This window comes from Diplodia seriata (genome assembly GCF_021436955.1).
Source record: "Diplodia seriata strain FDS-637 chromosome Unknown scaffold_11, whole genome shotgun sequence".
In the NCBI taxonomy this organism is placed as follows: Eukaryota; Fungi; Ascomycota; class Dothideomycetes; order Botryosphaeriales; family Botryosphaeriaceae; genus Diplodia; species Diplodia seriata.
In genome coordinates, this window is record NW_027117318.1 from 166567 (window position 1) to 187019 (window position 20453).

The following is a 20453-nucleotide window of genomic DNA, read 5'->3' on the forward strand; positions in this document are numbered from 1 at the left end:
GCACCATGGAAAACGAGGATAAGCACGATAAACCCAAAAGAAACAGGTATCATTCGCCGATAGCAAGCCGCTCCGCACATCACAGGAATCCCCAGCACCCTTTCATTATTCGCTTTTTCTTTTTCCTTTCCGCTTCGATGGCCATCCATGGCTATTTCGAGCCGCCCGAGCTTCTCGCCTCCACAGCCTTTGCCGCGGGACTCTGCGGACGGGGCGTTGCGTCCTTGCCCTCCAGCACGTCCGTATCCCGGCCCAGCATCATGTGCTCGATGTTGACCTTGGGGCCCTTGAACCACTTGCGCGCGGACAAGGCCCACCATATCAATACGAAGAGCATCGGGGCTCCGTACACCAGGCACGTCCAGTTCATGCCAGCAGCACTGTCGGAGAGAGCAAACACGTCACGTTAGCGGTTCCGTCATCAAGAGGCCCGTGTCAGTGGGGTGGATGGAAGGAAAGCTTACTCGAGGTCGTCACCGACGGCGGCGGGCAGGCAGAGGATGGGCACCATGAGCGCCGTGAAGGACGAAGCGACGACGCCGACGGGGATGCTCAGGCGGCCCAAGTGCCACGGCCCGGGCCTGAAGTTGCCCCGGGTGAAGACGACTCGGATGAAGATCGGGGTGGTGAAGGCGACGAAGGCGGCGATGGCGCCGATGGAGAAGAGCGCGCCGACGGCCAGCTCGCCGCCGAAGATGAGCAGCGTCAGCAGGATGCCGATGATGGCGTTGAACCACACGGCGTTGACCGGCGTTTGCGTGTGCCGGTTCACGCGCCGCCAGTACTGGGACAGCGGGAAGCAGTCGTCGCGCGCGTACGCGAAGGTGACCCGGGACGCGGCGATCATGCAGCCCTGGCCCATGGAGAAGCCAGCGATGATGGTCAGGGCGAGGATGGCCATGGCCAGCTTCTGCGGCACGCACTGGACGAGGTATGCCGCGAACGGCTGGCCCAGGTCCGAGTCCAGCACATCGTCGATGCTGACGACCGTGTAGGCGACGACGAGCTGAAGGAACCAGCCGAAAAGGCCGCCGACGCCCGAAGTCATGACGATGGCTCGGGGCGAGGCGACGTTCGCGTTGGAGCATTCCTCAGCCAGATGGAAGGGAGAGTCGTACCCGGACATGGTCCAGATGACACCAATGAAACTGGAAAGCACCCGAATACCAGCCGGGAAGTCCATCCCTTCGTAGATGGTACCCCAGACTTCGCTCGACGGTGTGAACCGTGGTAGACCTTGATCCTCACGGTTCGTCCCGGCCGGAATCATGATGATGACAGCGATCAGAGCCAAGATGTTGAACGTCGAGCCAGCCGAGTTCGCCTGGGCCAGCCACTTCGTCGGCATGCTGGACATGATTGCATGGAGGATCATGAGCAAGGTCGTAAGCAGGAACGTCTGGTAGTTGGTCGGCGTGTATGCGGGATTCTGGATCGAGGCCGCGGCGAGGATCATGGCCGCTATGCCATAGTCGACCGAAGGGGCGGCGGTGATCTGAGCAAGCCAGTTGCTCCAACCGGTGACCCATGCTGCGAGCGGACCCCAGCCTGGTGGGGCGAGAACAGCAGCCGCGTAGTAGAGACCGCCGCTGGTCGGCATCGACGAGCAGAGTTCTGCCATGCTTGAAGCAACGCTTTGGATACCGATCATGGCAACGAGCCAGCCCCAGGTCATACCTGCATACCGTCAGCACCAGCCAATCTCGAAGGCGGGTTGCGGTTGCTAAAAGCACAACTTACCAGCAGTACCCGCATATCCCATGCCATAGTACCTAAAGTCCCGGTCAGCAACGCATTCCAAGCCAGGGAAAAAAGCACAGCAGGCATCGGCACTAACAGCGTGCTCGCGAAACTCGGCAGCAGACCCAAGACGGCAAACGAGACGCAAAAGGTCGTAAACAGCGAGAATTCACGCTTGAACTCCGACTTGTATCCAAGCGCAGCGAGTACCTCCTCGTCCGCATTGAACTCGTGATTAGGGTCGTACGGGACATCGCCGCCTGCAGATATATTATGGCTGTCAGCTCATGGACCTCCAGAACGCCCTCTCTTGCTCTAACAAAACGGAGACGACTGACCGGGGAGGACCGACGTCACCGGCTCGTCGGCAACGCTCCGTTTGTGGTGCTCGGCCATCCTCTGGCTATTTTCTCAACCAACACGGCCTTCGGTTAGAACCGGGAAACGACGACAAGCGAAGAAGAACAGAAGATGATGGGTTGGCCTGGTAGGTTTTCCGTCGGGCGAGCTGAAAAATAAGCGGCGGCGGCGATGTACGACGACGAGCGCCAACGCGTTTGATAAGTATTAGAGTGGGTGTGCGACGAGGGCCTTAGGCAGTAGTCACCCGTCAGTAGTCGGGGGCGGGAGAAGCCAGAACCCACACGCGCCGTCGATCGGATACCCAGCCCCAGGACGGCCGCGAGGCCGTATGCGGCATGTCTAGCCTGGGAGGCGAAGAGATAGCTGTGTCGTCGGTCCCCGGGCGGACCATTCACGCGCAGAGCGGGGGTGGAGAAGGCCGACGACTACCACCTACTGCTGCGCCCACCGATAACTGCTACCAACTTATGTGTCGTGGCTTTTTTTGCCTACACATGTGCTTTGGGGAACCTGCCGCTTCTTGCTCAGCCTGCCGGGGGAGCCAGCCTTTGGGCTGCTGGGGAAATCTTGACAGCGGCAATTCGGTTTGTGAAGCGAGGTTTCTTATCTCTGGAGCTCTTTTTTCGGCCGCGCGCCGAACCGGACCTGGGCGATAAAGAGAGCAGACGCAGAGAGAGAGCTGCTGGGCCCGCCGCACGCACTTTCATTTGGCGGAAAGCGTTCCGAGCTGCAACAGCGATACAATCTGGATTGCGAGGAGGCGCTCGCTCGTTCTCTCCATCTCCTCTGTACGATTAACGATTCAGCGGACAGCATTGGCCCTCCCCCGCATCGTGCCTCTTTGCTGCGCGCTTGCCGCGAATAGGCTACGTACATACGGGCTGCTCGAGATGATGATCGCGAGCGAGCCCGCCATTGACGCTCCCGCCTCTCACGAACGAGCATTTTGCAAAGCGAAAATGCACGCGGGTGAAGCCCGCTGTCGCCTACCCTCCATGCGTTATGCGTTCCCGGCACCTGATGAACGCCAACCCGGGGGCTAGCCGATGATCTATCTTCAGCATTTCAGCAGCGGTTAATTCCCGCTTGTCTCGTGCAGCGCGTAATATTCTGGCTGGACCTACCGCATGCGGTTTAACGGCGCGTCGGTCGTCGGTCGCGCCCCTGCACAGCCTTGGGGGGTGGTGGGTGTTGTGCCTATCTCTAACTACGCCCCGTCTTGAGCGGGCGTCGTCAACCGTGCTGTTGGATGATGGTTGGGTCGTTAGCCGTGCACGCGGCATGTTTGATAAAGGGCAGATAATAGATAACGGATCATCAGCAGCAAACGCAGTGTGGGGAAGTGCACACTGCGCCGTTATTTGGTGCGCTAATTGCTAATGTAAATTCCGCAACCCGCTCTCTTCTTCTCTCTCTCGTCTTCGCATAAACTTCCCTCCTCTCCCGCCAGACACGACGCCACGAGCGGGTTGTGAGAGAATTGGGTCCATTCACATTTGTCCCACAGGAACATTGCACTTCCTTACGTGGGTAATGCGATCCGATGTCTGGATGTATGTGTATGTACGGTTTTTTAGTACTTGCATCTACGTCCCGGTATCTGCTTTGACCGCCCCGTGTGGGAAGTGTGTATATTTGCAACCGATTGCGATGCTCTTCTACCAGATGCTTTGTCGCGCTGTCTTGGGTTATTGCTCCCCAATAAGAAAAAAAAAAACGGACAAAAAGAAATAAAAAGCTGGGATATCTAAAGAAGGGTAAACGCACGCCATGACCATCCACCAGGGAATCCAAAAACGCCAGTCCATTCCATCCGTTCCTTCATACTCGTCAAGTCCACTATTTCGTCCACGTCATTCCAAAATACCTTCTCCGGGGGGTTAGGCACGGTACAGCCCGAAGATGCCCCCCGCACACTTCGGGCAAAGAAGAAGAAGAGTAAGAAGAAAAAGAGGAAAAGAAGAAAAACGAAAGAAAGACTCAACTCTTCCCAGCAAACCTCATAAACCTACTCGTACCCCCCTTCTTCTGCTTCAACGACTTCGCCCTCTCCACACCCGTCTTCTCTTCCCCCACACCACCACCATTCCGCGAATCAAGCCGCGCCAACGCCTGCGCATTCTCCGCCGGCGGCATCCGTCCCGCGGCAGCCGCGCACACCCCCAACGCCGTCCTAGCCGCCACCGAAGCCGTCCTTCTCTCCGCCTCGGCGATCTGCTCCTCGATGCTCTTCCCGCTGGGCGCGCCGTCGCCGCTGATGGGCGACGACGTGATGAAGTCGACGTCGTCGATGCCGGCAGCAGCGCCGCCGTTGCAGCAGATGCGCGGGTGGTGGTGGTGGTGGTGGTGGTGACGGTGCGAGCTGTTGGGCCACGGCAGGTCGGACGAGTAGGCCGAGTCGTCGTCGTCGTCCGCCGGCGGCTCCGCCCACGGCGCGATCTCTTTGGGGGTCGATGTGGATGGGAGGAGGACGTGGCAGCTGTGTCGGTACTGCTGCGTCGTGGTCGTGGAAGTCGTTTTGGCGCGTCGAAGCGCGAGGTGGTGGTGCGTCGGCTTGGGGGGGTCGGGGATGGTGGGGGTGGTTGGCATTGCATGAGCGTCACGGTGGTGCGTGGTGCTGCTGACAGCAGCTTGCTTCGCGTCGTCGTCTGTCGACACGGGAGGGCCGCTCGTCGTCGGCTTCGAGGACGGATTGCCGGTCGCGGCAGTACGGCCGTCGTCGTCGTGCTGCCTTGGCGGAGGAGGGGGGTTGAGAGGCTCGTATAATACCCCGGTCCCGCTGTCGTGGCGTGGGTGCGACTTGATGCTAAGGTTCTCCAGCGACGGTGGTGGGACGCGGCCGAGGTCCGCCGTCGAGGACTCGGCCGACATCTGCGACCTGCGACTGCTACTCACTTTCGACGACGAGTTGGTTGTGGCGACGGAGCCCCGGCGTGCTCCGTAAAACGTTGCCGCCGAGACGGTGCTCGCTCGCTTCAGATCCGGCTTGGCCGCCATCTGTGGAAGGCCGTCCCATTTCGTGTTCACCCTGGGAACCTCCAACGGAAGCTTCTGCGAGGATACACCGGCCATGAATGACGTGCCCTTCGCCGCCGCCTGTTTCCTCTGAAGATCGGCGTATTGCTCTAGCGCCCCGGAGGTTGGTTCCTTCACGGCAAGGAAGCTGAAGAACGAGCTCCCTCTCTTCTTGCTTTTGTGTTTTGTCTGAGCATCTGGTGCTGGGTTTGACGTCGGTGAGGGCATGGTGGTGGGGGTGGCGGGCTCCAACGCCCAGTCAACCTGGCGCCTTGCGGTCCGCATTGGGGCCGACTTGGTGGCCGGTACCACCGTTATCGCGTCATCAGCGTCCTGTGTGGCGGCAGCTCTCCGTTCTGGAGCGACGCTTCGGCCAGGCATTGGAGATGGTCGGGTGGAAGCTGGCGGATCGCTGCGGTTTTTGTATGTGAGCTGGGGGATCCGGAGTGGCGGGGCTGCGGCTGGTTCTTCATGTCTGGCAGGGCCAGCAGGAACAGTTGCTGATGGCATACTCGCTCGGTTTAGGTGGCAGCGGGGGCGGGCCAGCCCTCAGCTGTGCTAGTGATAGGGTGGCTTGCAGCAGCGCAGGCGAATTGGCGAATCCTTCGCTCCAACGGTTCGATATGGCCAGAATCAGGCGGCTAATGGACGCATGATAGATTTTGGCGGCAGCGGCTTGGGTAGATGCTTATTCGCTGCGGGCAGAGATGGAGCTGCCGCAGTTATGGGTCGAGACGGCGCCAAGATATATGCGTCTAGAGGTGCCGACGATGCCGAGAGGGTGGTGGCGACAGCAGATTGGCCGCTGTGGTGATACAGCGATGGTTCCGACAGACGGTCGGATAGTAGCAGTAAGGACTCCTTGCCGGAGGCCACTTCCGGGCGAAGCGGGCGGTGATTCGTCAGGAGCGAAGTGACGGGTGGTGGGAAAATGGCAGTGGTTGCGCAGACCCGGACAGGTGGTTAAGCTCCACGAAATCCTGCCCGGAGATCCTGCTGTGCGAGGTGACTTGGAGAGTGCTCGAGGGTGTCTAACCGCCGGGCGAGGGATGCGAGGCGACGCGGACGTGGACGGCATTGCGGGCTATTTCAAAGCAAAACACCCCCGGCCGGGCTGACTGTGAGCGAGGATGAGACCAGTGAGACTTGCTGGACGTTTGGAAGCCACGCGAAACACGCAGGGTTCCGGCGCGGCCGCCTTCAGCAGCAAAACGAATCAACCTTGCCGCTGTCCACCACTTGCACGCGGCTGCAGCTGCGGGGCTGGCCACGATACGAGCAGCCGGAGCGGAGCATTGTCATTCTGCATCGGACGAGCCCAGGCGGACGGCAACAGGCTGCGCCCGGCCAATAGACACCACTGGGGCTGTCGCCGCAGCCTGTTCTTCACCCGTCTTTGCGTCGCCCTACGGCTTCATCTCGAGCCTCACGTGCAATCGCGTCTGCGACTGTCATGTCTCGTCGTGGCTGCCATTGCCCGCCACAGAAGCAGCCCCAGGCGCATGTAAGGCTGGGGTGGCTGGGAACCATCCGTTCGCTCGACCGATGCAGCAAGGGGCGTTGCTCTCATCGATCACGCATCAGACGGGAGACTCAGCAGCGCATGATGCGGCCTGCATCGCGCTCGAACAGGGCAGGGTTGACGCCCCGAGCACCTGGGTTTGAGTTGCCGCCACAACGCGGGCGCTGACAGGCAGGTGGTACGTACCAGGCGCGCCGTGCCAGCGCGCTGCGGAGAAGAGCACCAAACGGTGTCCGGATTGCATCAGGCCCGTCAGGCGCCGCGATGCTGTGACGCTCGGCGCATGGGGGCACGTTCTGTCGATGTTGCGGAGCGTGGAGCTCCTTGCAGGAACGCAGCAATCGGCAGCCAAGGCCTGCTGCCGCTAATCCGTACCGCTGCCGCTGCCGCCGCGATCCCATCGGAAACGGTGGCGCCTTCTGGACGTCGCCGCAGCCCAAGACTTCTGCTTCTTTTTACCCTGCCACTGTCCAGGCTGCATCTCCAGCGCGCGCGGGTCTGTCGCCGGCCCGTGGTCCCAGCCGTCAAGCTCCCTCCTCGGTCCCCCAGGCCTGAGGTCTGCCTGACATCCGCATGCAGCCAGGCAACATGCCCCCCGCCCTCGACATCCCCTCCCCCGCGAAGGCCAGGAATGACTCCACCACTTCCACCATATCGCCGCTGCAGATGCCGCCCGGCGCGGTCCCGGCCTCCTCTCCCCAGCAGCCGGCTGGCGAGCAGAAGCCTCCACAGACGCCATATGCGGGGAACAACCAGGACCGCCAACAGTCCAGCTATGCCCCGGACTCGCCGCCCCGCCCCCCGGTGTCGCCCATAACGCCCGTCGCGACAATCGCAGAGCTGGCGCCCACCGACCCTGCCGACCGCGTGGTCCCGCCGCCCGCCGTCGAGTTCATCCCGCAGCCGCCGCCCAAGCCCATCAATGAGAGCGAGAACACGGATGCCATTGCCCTGCGCTCGGCCATTGCGCTCTTGCAGATCCAGCGCGACAGGAGCAGGCGGGATATTCAGGCGCTCGAGAAGATCAAGAACGCCGCCGTGGCCCAGCCCGAAGCTTTTGTTGAGGAGCTCAAGTCGGGCCGCCTCAAACCCAAGCACGCGAAGAACGACCTCCTGGGCCCCACGCTCAACGGCAGTCTGGACGACGTCGTCGACAACAGCAGCGACAGTGATGACGAGGCCCGGTCGCCACGCACCTCGGGTCCTCCGCCTCCCAAATTCGGACCCGTGCCCGAGCCGCAGAACGTCTTCCGCTGTCCACCCATCAACTGGGCCAAATACCACGTCGTGGGTGAATCGCTAGACAAGCTGCACGCAGAGCAGCAGAAGCGGCCGTCGTCCGGGGCGGCTGGGCAGGCGCGGGCTCCGGTCCATGTCATGGCCGCCCCCTACTCTCCGTTCACCGACCATCTCGGTGCTCAACAGCCGGCACCCGCGCAGACGCGGCGGACGTCGAAGAAGCCTGGCTGAGCACAGTGGCCGCCGCGCGGGCTGTAGAAGACATTTCTGGGTCCCTTGACAAATATGAAATCATGAAGTTACGAGTCGGTTGCGTTGTAGAAGGAAGACGGCGGCGACGCGCAGCACACGCAGTCTCGCAGCATCGGGACATGGATGGCGGTGCCGTATCGTTTTGGGCTGCGCGAGTGAATCAATAAAAAAAAGAAGAGGAGTTCCGCATTTTTTGTCGCTACACCGCCACGGATCGAGACGCCGAAGCTGGTGGTGGTGGTCTGGGACCGCGCGTTTCGCGAGGCTGGGGGCGGTGGACGCCACACACAGATCTGCCAGCGCCCCGTCTCAGGCCTCCCGGAATAGAACAGCAGAAAATGTGCGGCGACGGCCTCGGCATGACATCACATGATAGACTGTAATTGCAAAGATTCGCGCCCGTCGTCGACTGGTCCATGGCACCGTGCGTGTTCAAGCTTTCTATCGTGCGTACTCGGTGGGCGCAGCGGAACTTGGCTGAACCCTTGCAGCAGGGCTCAGGGTGCCTGAGTGCTCGGAAGGGGGCCGAGGCGGCCTCAGGCCTGTTTTCCCTGCCAATCGCCCGGCCAGAGGCCCTGCCACCCGCTGCGCCAGCCTGCGCGATGACGCCGGCGGCCCTTGCAGGGCGACGACGCGCCGAGTTAGGCCAAGTGACCGGTCCGCGACACGTCAGTAGTCAGCGTTCGCGCTGCCAACCAGTTCGTTTTCTTTGTCGCAGTACGCTGCTTGCCCCGTGCTGAAGCTTGTTGTGGCCACTCGACGAGGCGCGGCATTCGTAATGCCTGACATAGCAGGTGATGCCACCCTCCGTGGCTTGGATCCTGCTGGCTCGGCGCCCAAGACGTCCAAAAGCCCAGCCTCCAATATAATAATGGCACGGCGTCCTGTTTTCCCTTTGTGTCACCTCCATCGCTACATTAACAGGGTTCTCTACCTTTGTCCATCCTGACAGACCAAGATCCAAGTCAGGAGCCCATCTCCCGCTTCTCCACTACATCTTTACCTCTGGAGAACAAACATTCGCACCGCCTAAGCAAGCACCTCCTTCCTGAACTCGCCAGAATGCGGCCGTCCGCGCTTTTCCCGGCGCTCTGCGCCATCGTCGCCGTCGTCCTGGGCTTCCTCTGCATCTTCGCCGGCCACAAGAAGGACTTCATGGAGGACTACCACATCCTGACACTCAACACCAGCCGCATCGGGCAGAACATCCTCAGCGAGTCGTCCAGCTCCAGCAGCTCGTCCAGCGGCCTCCTAGGCCTGATCCAGAACGCGACGTCGAGCATCGCCTCGGACATCACCGACGAGCTCAACGACGCCGTCAACAGCGTGGCCGAGTCCATCGCCGAGGACATTGGCCTCTCGGACTTCTACTCGGCGCATCTGATGGACTACTGCTGGGGCGACTACACGCCGCAGCCCGTCGCCAACGCCACTGTCTCATCGTCGCAGATTCACAAGAACGTGTCGGCCTGCTCCAACGCGACGGCCATGTTCCACTTCGACCCGACCGCCGTGCTCGAGAAGTCGCTCAACGAGTCCGGCCTCGGCATCACGCTCGACGACCTCAACTGGCCCGACGACATCCAGCAGGGGCTCGACGCGCTGCGCATCGCCTACAAGGCCATGTTCGTCCTCTACTGCATCGCCGTCGGCGCGTCCTTCCTCGTCCTCGTCGGCTCCCTCGTCGGCGTCTTTCTTGCGAGTGGTCGCCTGTCCGCCTTCTTCAACGTCATGCTCGCGATCCTCGCCTTCCTCGCTTTTGGCATCGCCAGCGCTATTGCTACTGCCATCGCCGTTAAGGGCGCCGACGTCATCAACCAGTATGGTAATGACATCGGCATCGAGGCGCACCGCGGCGGCAAGTTCATGGCCATCTCGTGGGCCGCCACCGGCGTGCTGTTCCTGGCTATCCTGGCGTGGTGCGTCGAGTGCTGCATCGGCCGGAGGCACTCGAAGAGGGCCAGGACGTTCGCCGAGAAGCCGTGAAAACGGATAAAACGGGTTTCGTTGCCAACAACGACAATGAAAGATTTTGATGATGACGACATGTGAAGAGAAGAGAGATTTGTAGATATGAGGAACGATGGGGGTAAATTTCCTATTTGAGTCGCGCGGTTGGGCCTACTACCAATGTTGGCGCTGTATATGACTTTTTCCTTACTTTTAGATACCCTCCTATCTGGAGCACAGCGTGGTTGGTTAGATAATGACTGTTACTTAATGATGTTTATTCCTGAACTATACATGATTTCCTTCCGCCTTTCCGTGTCCAATTGAAAATCCCACTCGCTGCGAAATGGGTATAATGCTAAGAATGCTAGACACGCCCTGATACAATCGAATCGCCCCGATGCCTTGAGGGGGTGGGGAAATAAAAGGAAAAAGAGAATGTGCTCCTCATAACGCCTACTTTGACTTCCCTCCGATCGAATGCAAAAGGCACGAAAGCCTTTCCCCCCTCCCCCGCGCAATTCATTCATTCCCCGACCCCACCCCCAATGCCAAATGACCTTTACGCCCCACCCTCTCCTCCGGTTTAGACACTGTACGAAGCCAGCGTCGAAGCCGAGCCAAACCCCCCATCTCCCAACTCATTACCACCCAACCACCCAAATCGTCTCCTCCCCTCCCCCAACACGAAAAGCCAAAAAAAACCATCCAGCCAGCCGTCCCGTCCCGCCAATCCGTCGAAATCACCTACCCCATGACCATCCCTTCCGCCTCCGCCTCCTCTTCCCCCCTCTCAGCCCCACCACCCACCGCCACGCACTCAAAACACCACGTCTCCCCCTCCGGCCCTTTCTCAACGCAGCACTCGCGACAGATCTTCCTGCCATTGTCTGCATCTCCCACGTCTCCGTCTCCGTCTTCGTTTCCGTTCCCGTTTCCTCCGTTTCCATTTCCTCCGTCGTCGGTGGCGTAGAGGTTGTTGTTGCCGCTGCCACGGCCACAGCCGACACCAATCTCGCACACCCGCATGCAGATGTAGCACGTGCGCGCGCCGCACGCCGCGCACGCAGAGTAGTTGTCCAAGTCGGGTTTCTGGCGGGGGGCGCGGTGGCAGCAGTGGCAGGGGGTGAGGTCGGTTGTTGTCGCCGTTGTCGTCGTCGTCGATGGTTGGCGGGTTGGGCGGGCGACGACGGGGTAGCGCTGTGCAGGGCGGACGGGGGCGTGCAGGTAAGTGTTGTTGTTGTTACGGCGGGGTTGCTGCTGCGCGAATATGCGGGGGAGAAGGGTTTTGCGGTGGTGGCGGGGAGGGGATGGGTAGGGGTTGGCGGTTTGGGAGGAGTAAGGTGGCGGTGGTGGGTAGTCGTCGAATGGGTCGAGGTGGGTGGGGAGGATCTTGATGTTTTTGATGGGTCTGGGTTGGAACTTCTGGTTAGAGTCGGTGGGGTTCCTTCTTTTCTCGTTTTCGCTTGCGTGGGGGAGGGAGGCTTGGGGTGGAAGGGACGGAGGGAGGGTCTAGCTTACACAGTGTTGGTGGTGTACTCGTGGTCGCCGGCGGCGCCGCGCTTTCTCTTGCCCAGGTACTCTGAGGAAGGCGTGTTGCTGTCCATGGGCTGGGTGGAAGGAGAGTTGTGAGGATGGTCCGCGGTGGCGGCGGCGTCGGTGGTCTTGAAGATCTCGTCGGTGAGATACATGATGGTGAGCGGCGAGGTAGGCGCGGGCTGAGCGTGCGACAATGCGAGGATTGCGTTTGCTGAAGGGAGCGATGCGGCGTTGGCAGGCGCAGGTGGTGGTGACAACAGGTGAAGGAGTGAGTGCGTTGCACGAAAGCACGAGAGAAGTGAGTGAGTGGGTTGCGCAGAGGCAGCAGAGGACGGTGATGGCTTGAGAAAGAGGAGGGCAGCTCCTAGGCACCACAGCTGGCTCGAGCGGCCGCCCGCCTGCGCCCAGCAACCCCCGACGACTCGCCGCCGCTTCAACGACAGACTCCCTGCTCCTGAGACCGGCGTGCGCTTCGCCAATTGGCTGACCCTGCCTTCCCCCCTGCGAGCTGCCACCTGCGTGCACCGGTAAATAAACAGTGCCTTTGTTTGGATGCCACCTTGACACGGGCAAGCGTGGCGCTCTGCTGTGGTGGCAATCGGCTCCCGCTCATCTCCACCAGCGACACTGCGCACACGTCGATATTGCTCTCAGTATCATCACGCGATCGAGAATGCGATCAGCAAATATCTATGGTTGACGGATTACCATTTGCGGCTAGCCTGGACCCCCAATTGCATTTCAATGCCTTTCAATCAAAGTAGACGGCCTCAGGCTTGTGCACGCAGATCTTTCCCGACGACTTGCTCTTCAGCACAATCCTCGCATCACCTTCGCTGGCCTTGACATCCTTACCCTCGACCTTCTTGTGCTCCGTCACGATCTCAATGACCTCTCCATCCACCCAGCCAGGCAGGGACTTCCAGTGAGCCTGCTGTCCCTTCACCGGGAGACGGTCGTTGGACCCTTGCTCCGCAGGCGCGTCGGCTTTGTCGTACCGCGAACCGACCGTCTCGTTTGACTTGTTCCCGCCTTGCTTCGATTCGCTCTGGTTCCCTTTGCCAGAATTGCTCTTCTGTTTCTTGTTGGTAGCCGATTCCGATTTCGCAGGCCGGCCGCGCTTCTTTCCCTTCGGAGTGTTGTCCTTGTCATCCTCCTTTGCAGAGTCCTCCCCTTCAGAGTCCTCCGAAGCTTCAGCGTCATCATCGTCCTCGCCCTCGATATACTCTTCATCATCTTGGTCGATTTCCTCTGCCGGGCCATCTTCAACGGCGGCCTTCTCGTTCTGCTTCTTGACCGCATACTCCTCATCTTCTTCCTCGTTCGCCTTCTTCCGGCTTTCCTTGGCCTTCTGAGTGTTGCCGACAAACTGTTTCCCCTCCTTGCTCTCCTCCTGCTTCTTCTCGTCGGTTGCCTCCTTCTCTTCCTCGGTCATGTTCTCCCAAGCCTTCTTGGGCAGGTAACGCTTCTGCGTGCCGTCTCCCTGCTTCGCGTGTGCGCTGCCTTCCTTGGTCTGCCACTCTTCCTCGCCCCACTTGGAGAGATGCTGTTGCGACTCGTCCTGGTCCTTCTTGTCCGTGGTGTAGCCGCCGCCTCGCTTCTTGTACTCCGACGCCATCATTTGCGCCTGCAATTGCTGCGTGTCAGTCATTCGCACAGCTGCAGCAGGAGAGGTAAGTCACCGACCTTGCGCGCAGACCATTGGCCCGGTGCGCCGCCCTTGTCGCTCCGATGGATCTCCTCCTTGACCTCATCGCGGAGCTCGGGGTCGGTGTACTTGTCCGTGGAAGGCATGTTGAAGATGGCGGTCGTGTGCAACGGACGGAATGCGAGACGTTCAAAGTTTGGACGACAACAACGAAGGGCTTGGTTCGATAGATTTACAACAGGCAGGCGTCGCGGGAGCATGTAGAACTGATGTCTCAGGTACAAGCCGCCCGCGCAGCCAGTGAGCTTAAGAGCGTTCCGTGGTCGCTTGGCGGCTGGTGGCATCGCAACAGCGCTGCCATCATGCCGTCATAGACTCATATCATCACATCGCCCGGAAAAAAGAAAGGCTGGCCCACCAACACCACCAGAACACCCTCTGGAAATCGACGAGGTACAAAGGCACGAGATCTCATCGATGATGCAGTGATCGACCTGGGACCCTTGCGCTAGACCGCCTTTGGTCTCGCGCATTCGCGCTCCGGATCGCGTCGCGTCGCGTCGCGTCTCGCCTCAATCACCCTTCCTCTTTGGGACATCGAGGCGACATCATCGTCAACCGTGACATGCTCGTACATGGATTGCTGTCCTGGGTTTCATGCTTTGGATCGCCTACTGGAGAATGTCGTCATGGCGGATCTGACCGACGCCGGAGATAGCCTGATGATGGCCTTCTCGTCTTCCTGTCCCTCTCGTCTTACTTCGCTGTACCGTACTCGACATGCTTCTGCCCACCTCTCTAGCTCTTCCTTGTCACCCAAAGCAAGCTCTCCAATTGGGGCAGAATCCTCTTCCAGTCCCGCGATTCCATCGAGCAAGGGCCCAGAACATCAACTTCCCTCCCATTCTTGCCAACTGCGCGTATCTTTTGCATGGACTGCCATCCCTCCGATGATGGCAGCGGCGATGAATATGCTTGCGAGTCCGAGCAGCAAGGTGATCGGGACGATAGGACTGTTGCTTTCCAGTAGCATTGGCCGTATAGTAGAAAGCTTCTCGAAACAGGTCCAACCTCCAACTCGATCAGGTGGTCGTACATCTCCATTACAATACCGCGTTGCTGCGTGGTGCAGTGTATAAATTGTTTGATCATCCCAAAGCAACATTAAGACTTAAGGTCTTGACAGGAATAGGATCTATGGAGAATATGATGAGACTGCTTACCACTCTCGGGCAACGAGCCTTGCTTAACCTGGTCCACGGGCATGTGGAAAAAAAGTTCTCGGGCATATGCTGCAGCCGCCGCAGCAGCCAATCCATGCCATTTGTCGTTTTTATGGGAGTCCGAGTAGTCCGAAATTCCTCGGATGACGAGACAGGGAAATCATTGAGAGCGCCGGCCGCTTCCATCTCAAAGCACAATATGCCTCCTTCCTGTCCGGCCAGATTGTCTCGTAGCATGGCGTCTCGCACAAGCTTTTCGCGAGATGCAACTGTACCCCTATGGACGACAATCTCAGTGGGATAATCTCCAGTGTCTTCGTGTTCCTGAGGCTCGCGGTCAATCCTTTGATCAACACTACATCCATAATGCTCGCAAGACCGCTTCTTATCTGAGAGTATGCAATCCGGCCGATACAGATGATCTGCATCCCTTCCGGGATATTTGTACTTTCGAAGCCGAGGTAGGCTGACATTTATTCGCCGAAGATGACCGACGAGAGGATCGTCCTCAACAAGGCTTCGCTCAGCACTCACCTCGTAGGAAGAGTTCAGCAGCACAGCGGGTGGAGGGGTCAGGATACCAGTGCGATGGAACCGGCCCTCTGATTCGGCTCTCCCATAATCATACTGAATAGCACCCGAGTGCCGGTTTTCCGGTTCGCTCACAACAACGTGTCCCAGTCGAACAGGGCCCTCGTCGGTCTCGGCGGGTACACCTCCGCCGATGCCGACGAGCAAGCCGAAACGGAGTTGCCGAAATGTGTTCCGCATCTGGGTAACCACTGCTGCTGCAGAGCAGTTACCGGTAGTAGGCAAGCTGGCAATCACGACGTTGTGTTTGTTGATGCTGCCCAACACGTACACGTTGTGGTCGTTTGGTGGTTGCGGTAAAGTGTCGTGTCGGTCGTCCAACATTCGCGTGGAGGGGATTTGTTCTACGAACATTGGACATATCCATGCCACAGTGTAATCATCGTGGCTGAGCTTAGGTTTCTCCATGGTGCCGAAACTGGAATGCCGTACTTGGTTATTGGCAAAAAAGAAGAACAGGTAAGGTGGGACACTTGCACCTTTTATCGTTGGGATTTCTTCAAAGGACCACCGTACTGTCTTATACAAAGCGGTACGGCTGGCTTGTTGCATGTAGGACTTCGATTAGCAAATACGGTTGCTTCCTGGTCGTTTGATGCTAAATTGTTGAGCAATAACTTCCCTGGAAGCAGTACCTTAACAAGCCGCGCACTACCAATTATGTTAACAACCTTAGCATGAAGCTTAGAGCTGCTGGCTTCATCGCAACACTGGCGCTGTCCACCATCCTTTTATGCCACAAATGACTATTGTTTCGATTGATGCATGTCCAGGGAAACTGGGGCCAGAGAATGTCTGAGCCGGTAGACAATTTTTCCAAAGGAGCATATGTTGCAGTGGGCGTGTCTTGCCCTAGCGTTTTGTGAAGTGCCTCTGGCCTTAGCGGGACGGTTACGTAACTGCATCACAGATGATGACCAGGAGAAAGAAGTGCTTCAATTTCCTCGGATGTCAAAAAGTCAGCGAGTAATACCTTCAAAACTGCAGCTGCAGCGTTTCAAGCGTTTCCAAAGATACATTCATCGTAGTATGTCCGTTATACCAGCCCCCTCATCGAGAAAGAACCCAAACGAAAGGGCCGGATATGACCCCGTACGCCAGTTGTCTTGGCCAACGTTGTTCTTGGGTATTTTGTGTTCTCGGCGATGCTCCGGCCGAATGTGTGACGATGATTTCTAAGCAGAGAAGGGGCTGCTCTTGCTCAACGTCACTTGCCAACCATTTACTGATCAAGCACTACCTCCATCTCAGCCCTGTACGACTTTAAATCTCAGCTCTTCTCGTAACATCCCTTTCCCGACTCAGGCAGCAATTCTTCCAACCCAAGTCCTCCAACAGCTTCTCGCTCCTCCCCGTCGACCAAACCTTCCTTCGCCAATCCAGCCACTTCCAACCAATCCATTCCCAACCATCGGAAAAAAGAGAACATAAAAAAAGGAGAAGAAGAACGAAACAACATCAAACCAGGAACCACACCAGCAAACCACCACCACCAACAACAACAAAAATGGCCGACCCCACCACCACCACCACCACCACCACCACCGACACCAAACTCTTCCGCCCCCTCCACATCAGCCCCACCCTCACCACCGCCCACCGCATCGTCATGGCCCCGCTCACCCGCCTGCGCAACGACGCCTCCACCCACACCCCGCTCCCGATGGCCGTGTCGTACTACCTCCAGCGCGCGTGCGTGCCCGGCACGCTCCTCATCAGCGAAGCGTGCCAGATCTCCCCGCGGCACGGCGGCATGCCGCACGCGCCGGGAATCTGGTCGGCCGCGCACGTCGCCGCGTGGCGCGCCGTCGTCGACGCCGTGCACGGCGCGGGGTGCCGGATCGTGTGCCAGCTGTGGGCGCCGGGGCGGGCGGCGGACGCGGGGGTGCTGGAGAGACAGGGACAGGGGGAGGCGTTTGTTAGTGCGAGCGCGGTGGCGATGCCCGGGGCGGACGGGGCGCCGGTGCCGCGGGAGATGGAAGAGGAGGAGGTGTGGGGCGCGGTGAGGGATTTTGGCGACGCGGCGAGGCGCGCGGTGGTGGAGTGCGGGTTTGATGGGGTGGAGGTGCATGGCGCGAATGGGTATTTGGTTGATCAGTTTCTGCAGGATACGTGCAATCGCCGGACGGACGGGTGGGGCGGGAGCGTGGAGCGGAGGGCAAGGTTCGCGGTCGAGGTGGTAAGGGAGGTGGTGAGGGCGCTTGGCGGCGACGCGGGGAAGGTGGGCTTCAGGGTCAGCCCGTGGAGCACTTTCCAGGGGATGCGGATGGAGGACCCCGTGCCGCAGTTTACGTACCTGATCAAGGCGCTGAGGGAGATGGGCGTGGGGTACTTGCATGTGGTGGAGTCGCGGGTGGTGAACAATGAGGATAAGGAGAAGACTGAGGGTATCGAGTTCGCGCTCGAGGCGTGGGGCAAGGAAAAGCCGGTGCTGGTGGCTGGTGGGTTCAATGGGGAGTCGGCGAAGAAGGCGGTGGATGAAGAGTACAAGGATTGGGATGTCGGTGTCGTGTTTGGCAGGTACTTCTTGTCGACGCCGGACTTGGTGTACAGGTTGAAGAACGGGCTGGAGCCGAATCCGTACGATCGGTCGACTTTCTACACCCCGATGCAGGAGAAGGGTTACTTGGACTACCCGTTCAGTGAGGAGTTTGAGGCTGAGAAGACCCGGGTTGGCGCTTAAGGGGTTTGCATGCTGTTTTGCGAGACAAGATTATAGACTTTATCCGAATTACAGGGTAAAGAGATATCCACAGTTATCAGTGTGAAACTTATAGCCACTCTGAATGTCTTTGAAGTAGAGTAGCTGCCAGGGCGCTGTCGCCACCGCAGCATTAGAATCATATGCTCGAATTACTTATCATGTCTTACGTGTCGCATGGAAAAGGATCTCGACTATTACAAACCTGAGGATGACAAAGCCGAGTGGTCCCCAGAAGCTGTCGAGCTGGAGACAGAGGCCATTGATAAGCAGGTGGTCGGTTTTCTCTCTCACCGAGAGCGGTTGCCGTTCATCAACTGCCTGTCTCTTCACGACCCAGTAGAAAGTCGAACATCGAGCTACCATAATCAAATAAACATAGACACGGTACCTTGGCCCTTGTATTACACGTTAATAGACAGGTTGCAAATTACAGTCTAGCATCTACTACAGGAGGGTGCCGTGAATGGAGTTTCGAGGCCATGGACGTGCGTCCAAACATCGGATTTAACTACTCGCGTAAGTCAGGAAAGAGAAGGGGAAAGTCAGCTAATAATTAATTAGTACCGGTGCTTAGTAGAGGTGGAAGAGAGAGATAAGCAAGAAAAAGAAGACCAATCTAGAGCTTTTTCAATCGGCGTTTCTATGGATGGTGGCGAGCCTATGGGATACTACCCCAACGGAGTCTATTCATCCGCAAATGTTTTGCCCAATTGCGAGCCTATGACATTCGTTCCAGACAGAGATGGGTCTGTTGGATCAAGCAACGATGGGAAATTAGAAAGTGGGAAAGAGTTCTATGCTGGTACCAAATTGACGAAGCACTTACATTACGACGCAAATGACGTGGTTGAGCATGGATATTCTAAGGGACAGATTTTCTTCACCCTCAACGGTCGTCGTGTCGGTATGTGTAGATGTTTTGGGATTGAATAGAGCGTTATTACTAACGACATACAAGCCCATATCTCTTCACCGTCTTCGAGACTGTTTCCTGCCATTACAGTCTGGCAGCATCGACTTTCATCCGAACGAGGCCCAATATCTCTGAGACAGACGTGGATGGGCTGAGGTGTCTTGTCACTCGCTGTAACATCTTTATACAAACCGTTCTCGGCTGTTGAAGTGAAATCCCGCGTGTTAGTAGGGTCATCGCTGACGTGCTTGCGGGGAAATCGCACGAATCTCACCCACGTTTGGAAAACCGAGCAGCATGCCCCAGGTACGTACTGCATCCACACGAAATGATTGGAAGTAGTAGGGGCTTCTGTCAGGTGATACGAGATGCAGGGAATCGTGGTGGTCCAAGTTCCCTGCGTGCCGTGGGCTTTCTTAAGGCGGCCAACCTGCGATCAATGAGTCGCCTGTTTGCTTTGCAAAGCCTCGAGCCACACGGACTTGCAACATGGCTACAGAGGTTGAGACGGTCAGAACAGTGCCAGAGTTGCCTCGGTACATCCAGGTCCCGGAGACGAAGCATGAATGTAATTGTCTTGCTGGAAAATCTCTGTAATCTTTTGCTGATTCGAGCTGACAGTGGATTGGGCGGACCTCGCAACGCTTGATTTGTCGCAATTCGATGCTCCCGGAGGCAAGCAAAAGTTGGCCGATCAACTTTTCAAAGCTATTCAGAATGTTGGTGAGTATTGCGTGGCCAATTGTAGGGACAGTCACTAATGTCAACCAGGCTTCTTCTACATCATCAACTTCGGATTGACGCAAGAAGAGGTTGACCATCAATTCGCCATTGGCAAAGAACTCTTCCAGCTCCCCATGGAAGAGAAGCTGAAGTACCGCGCCAACCTGGAAGAGGGCGGCTACAACGGCTACAAGCCACTGGGGCTGCGAGAGATCCGGCCCGGCAAGTTCGACAACACGGAGATCTACAACATCCCCAAGTTCATCCCGGCCTACGAGCAGCTGGAGCACCCGGCCATCATCAAGCAGCACAAGGCCGAGATCGAGCGATTCGCGCGCCACATCTTCGACTCAATCGTGCAGAAGCTCCTCGTACTCGTCGCCATAGTGTTGGAGCTGCCAGAGGACTACTTTGTGGAGCGGCACCGGTACGGGGACCAGAGCGACTGCCACCTGCGGTACATGAAGTACCACAAGCGCAGCGCGCAGGACAACGCCGAGCTGGAGAACGTGTGGGTGAAGGGGCACACCGACTTTGGCAGCCTGACGCTGCTGTTCCGGCAGCCGGTGGCGTCGCTGCAGGTGCGCACGCCGCAGGGCGAGTGGAAGTACGTCAAGCCGCACCCGGCGAGCATCACGGTCAACCTGGCGGATTACTTGGATTTTGTCACGAACGGCTTTCTCAAGAGCAGCGTGCACCGCGTCGTTGCGCCGCCGCCGGACCAGGCTGACGTCGACCGGCACGGCGTGCTGTACTTTGTCAGGCCGACGGATGATACGGAGCTGCGGCCGGTCGAGAGCGGCGTGTTGGAGAAATTGGGATACGACCAGGTCAAGGACGAGGCGGCGGTGGGGATCACGGCGGGGCAGTGGGTGAAGGGCAGAGTCAAGACGAACGTGATGAAGGTGCCGGAGAAGGGGAAGAACGAGCATGTAATCGTCAATGGCGTCAAGGCGACCTACTACGACTAGGGGAAGAGATGAGACGGGATGGCAGCGAGGGAGGCGGGGTTGACAGCAGCGAGGGCCCGT

General features: G+C 58.5%; 7 protein-coding genes across 7 annotated transcripts; 4 read left to right on the forward strand and 3 right to left on the reverse strand.

The window, feature by feature from the left end:
- Window positions 1-151: 151 nt before the first annotated feature.
- GPT1 (GABA/polyamine transporter) lies at window positions 152-2136 on the reverse strand (the record flags this gene model as incomplete). The annotated part of the gene is made up of 5 exons (XM_066781179.1): window positions 152-380; window positions 465-1677; window positions 1741-1772; window positions 1838-2000; window positions 2061-2136. The coding sequence occupies 5 exons, from the start codon at window positions 2134-2136 to the stop codon at window positions 152-154; spliced, it is 1713 nt and encodes a 570-aa protein (XP_066628181.1).
- Window positions 2137-4083: 1947 nt separating this feature from the next.
- Window positions 4084-5346, reverse strand: SLS55_009785 (uncharacterized protein; the record flags this gene model as incomplete). Its single annotated transcript, XM_066781180.1, has 1 exon — window positions 4084-5346. The coding sequence occupies one exon, from the start codon at window positions 5344-5346 to the stop codon at window positions 4084-4086; it is 1263 nt and encodes a 420-aa protein (XP_066628182.1).
- Window positions 5347-7213: 1867 nt separating this feature from the next.
- SLS55_009786 (uncharacterized protein) lies at window positions 7214-8110 on the forward strand (the record flags this gene model as incomplete). Its single annotated transcript, XM_066781181.1, has 1 exon — window positions 7214-8110. The coding sequence occupies one exon, from the start codon at window positions 7214-7216 to the stop codon at window positions 8108-8110; it is 897 nt and encodes a 298-aa protein (XP_066628183.1).
- Window positions 8111-9193: 1083 nt separating this feature from the next.
- Window positions 9194-10117, forward strand: SLS55_009787 (uncharacterized protein; the record flags this gene model as incomplete). Its single annotated transcript, XM_066781182.1, has 1 exon — window positions 9194-10117. One exon carries the CDS (start codon window positions 9194-9196, stop codon window positions 10115-10117), a length of 924 nt encoding a protein of 307 aa, XP_066628184.1.
- Window positions 10118-12371: 2254 nt separating this feature from the next.
- SLS55_009788 (uncharacterized protein) lies at window positions 12372-13414 on the reverse strand (the record flags this gene model as incomplete). Its single annotated transcript, XM_066781183.1, has 2 exons — window positions 12372-13256; window positions 13307-13414. 2 exons carry the CDS (start codon window positions 13412-13414, stop codon window positions 12372-12374), a joined length of 993 nt encoding a protein of 330 aa, XP_066628185.1.
- Window positions 13415-17136: 3722 nt separating this feature from the next.
- On the forward strand, window positions 17137-17765 carry SLS55_009789 (uncharacterized protein; the record flags this gene model as incomplete). The annotated part of the gene is made up of 2 exons (XM_066781184.1): window positions 17137-17141; window positions 17315-17765. 2 exons carry the CDS (start codon window positions 17137-17139, stop codon window positions 17763-17765), a joined length of 456 nt encoding a protein of 151 aa, XP_066628186.1.
- A 1231-nt stretch (window positions 17766-18996) lies between these two features.
- SLS55_009790 (uncharacterized protein) lies at window positions 18997-20393 on the forward strand (the record flags this gene model as incomplete). The annotated part of the gene is made up of 3 exons (XM_066781185.1): window positions 18997-19005; window positions 19416-19422; window positions 19471-20393. The coding sequence occupies 3 exons, from the start codon at window positions 18997-18999 to the stop codon at window positions 20391-20393; spliced, it is 939 nt and encodes a 312-aa protein (XP_066628187.1).
- Window positions 20394-20453: the final 60 nt, after the last annotated feature.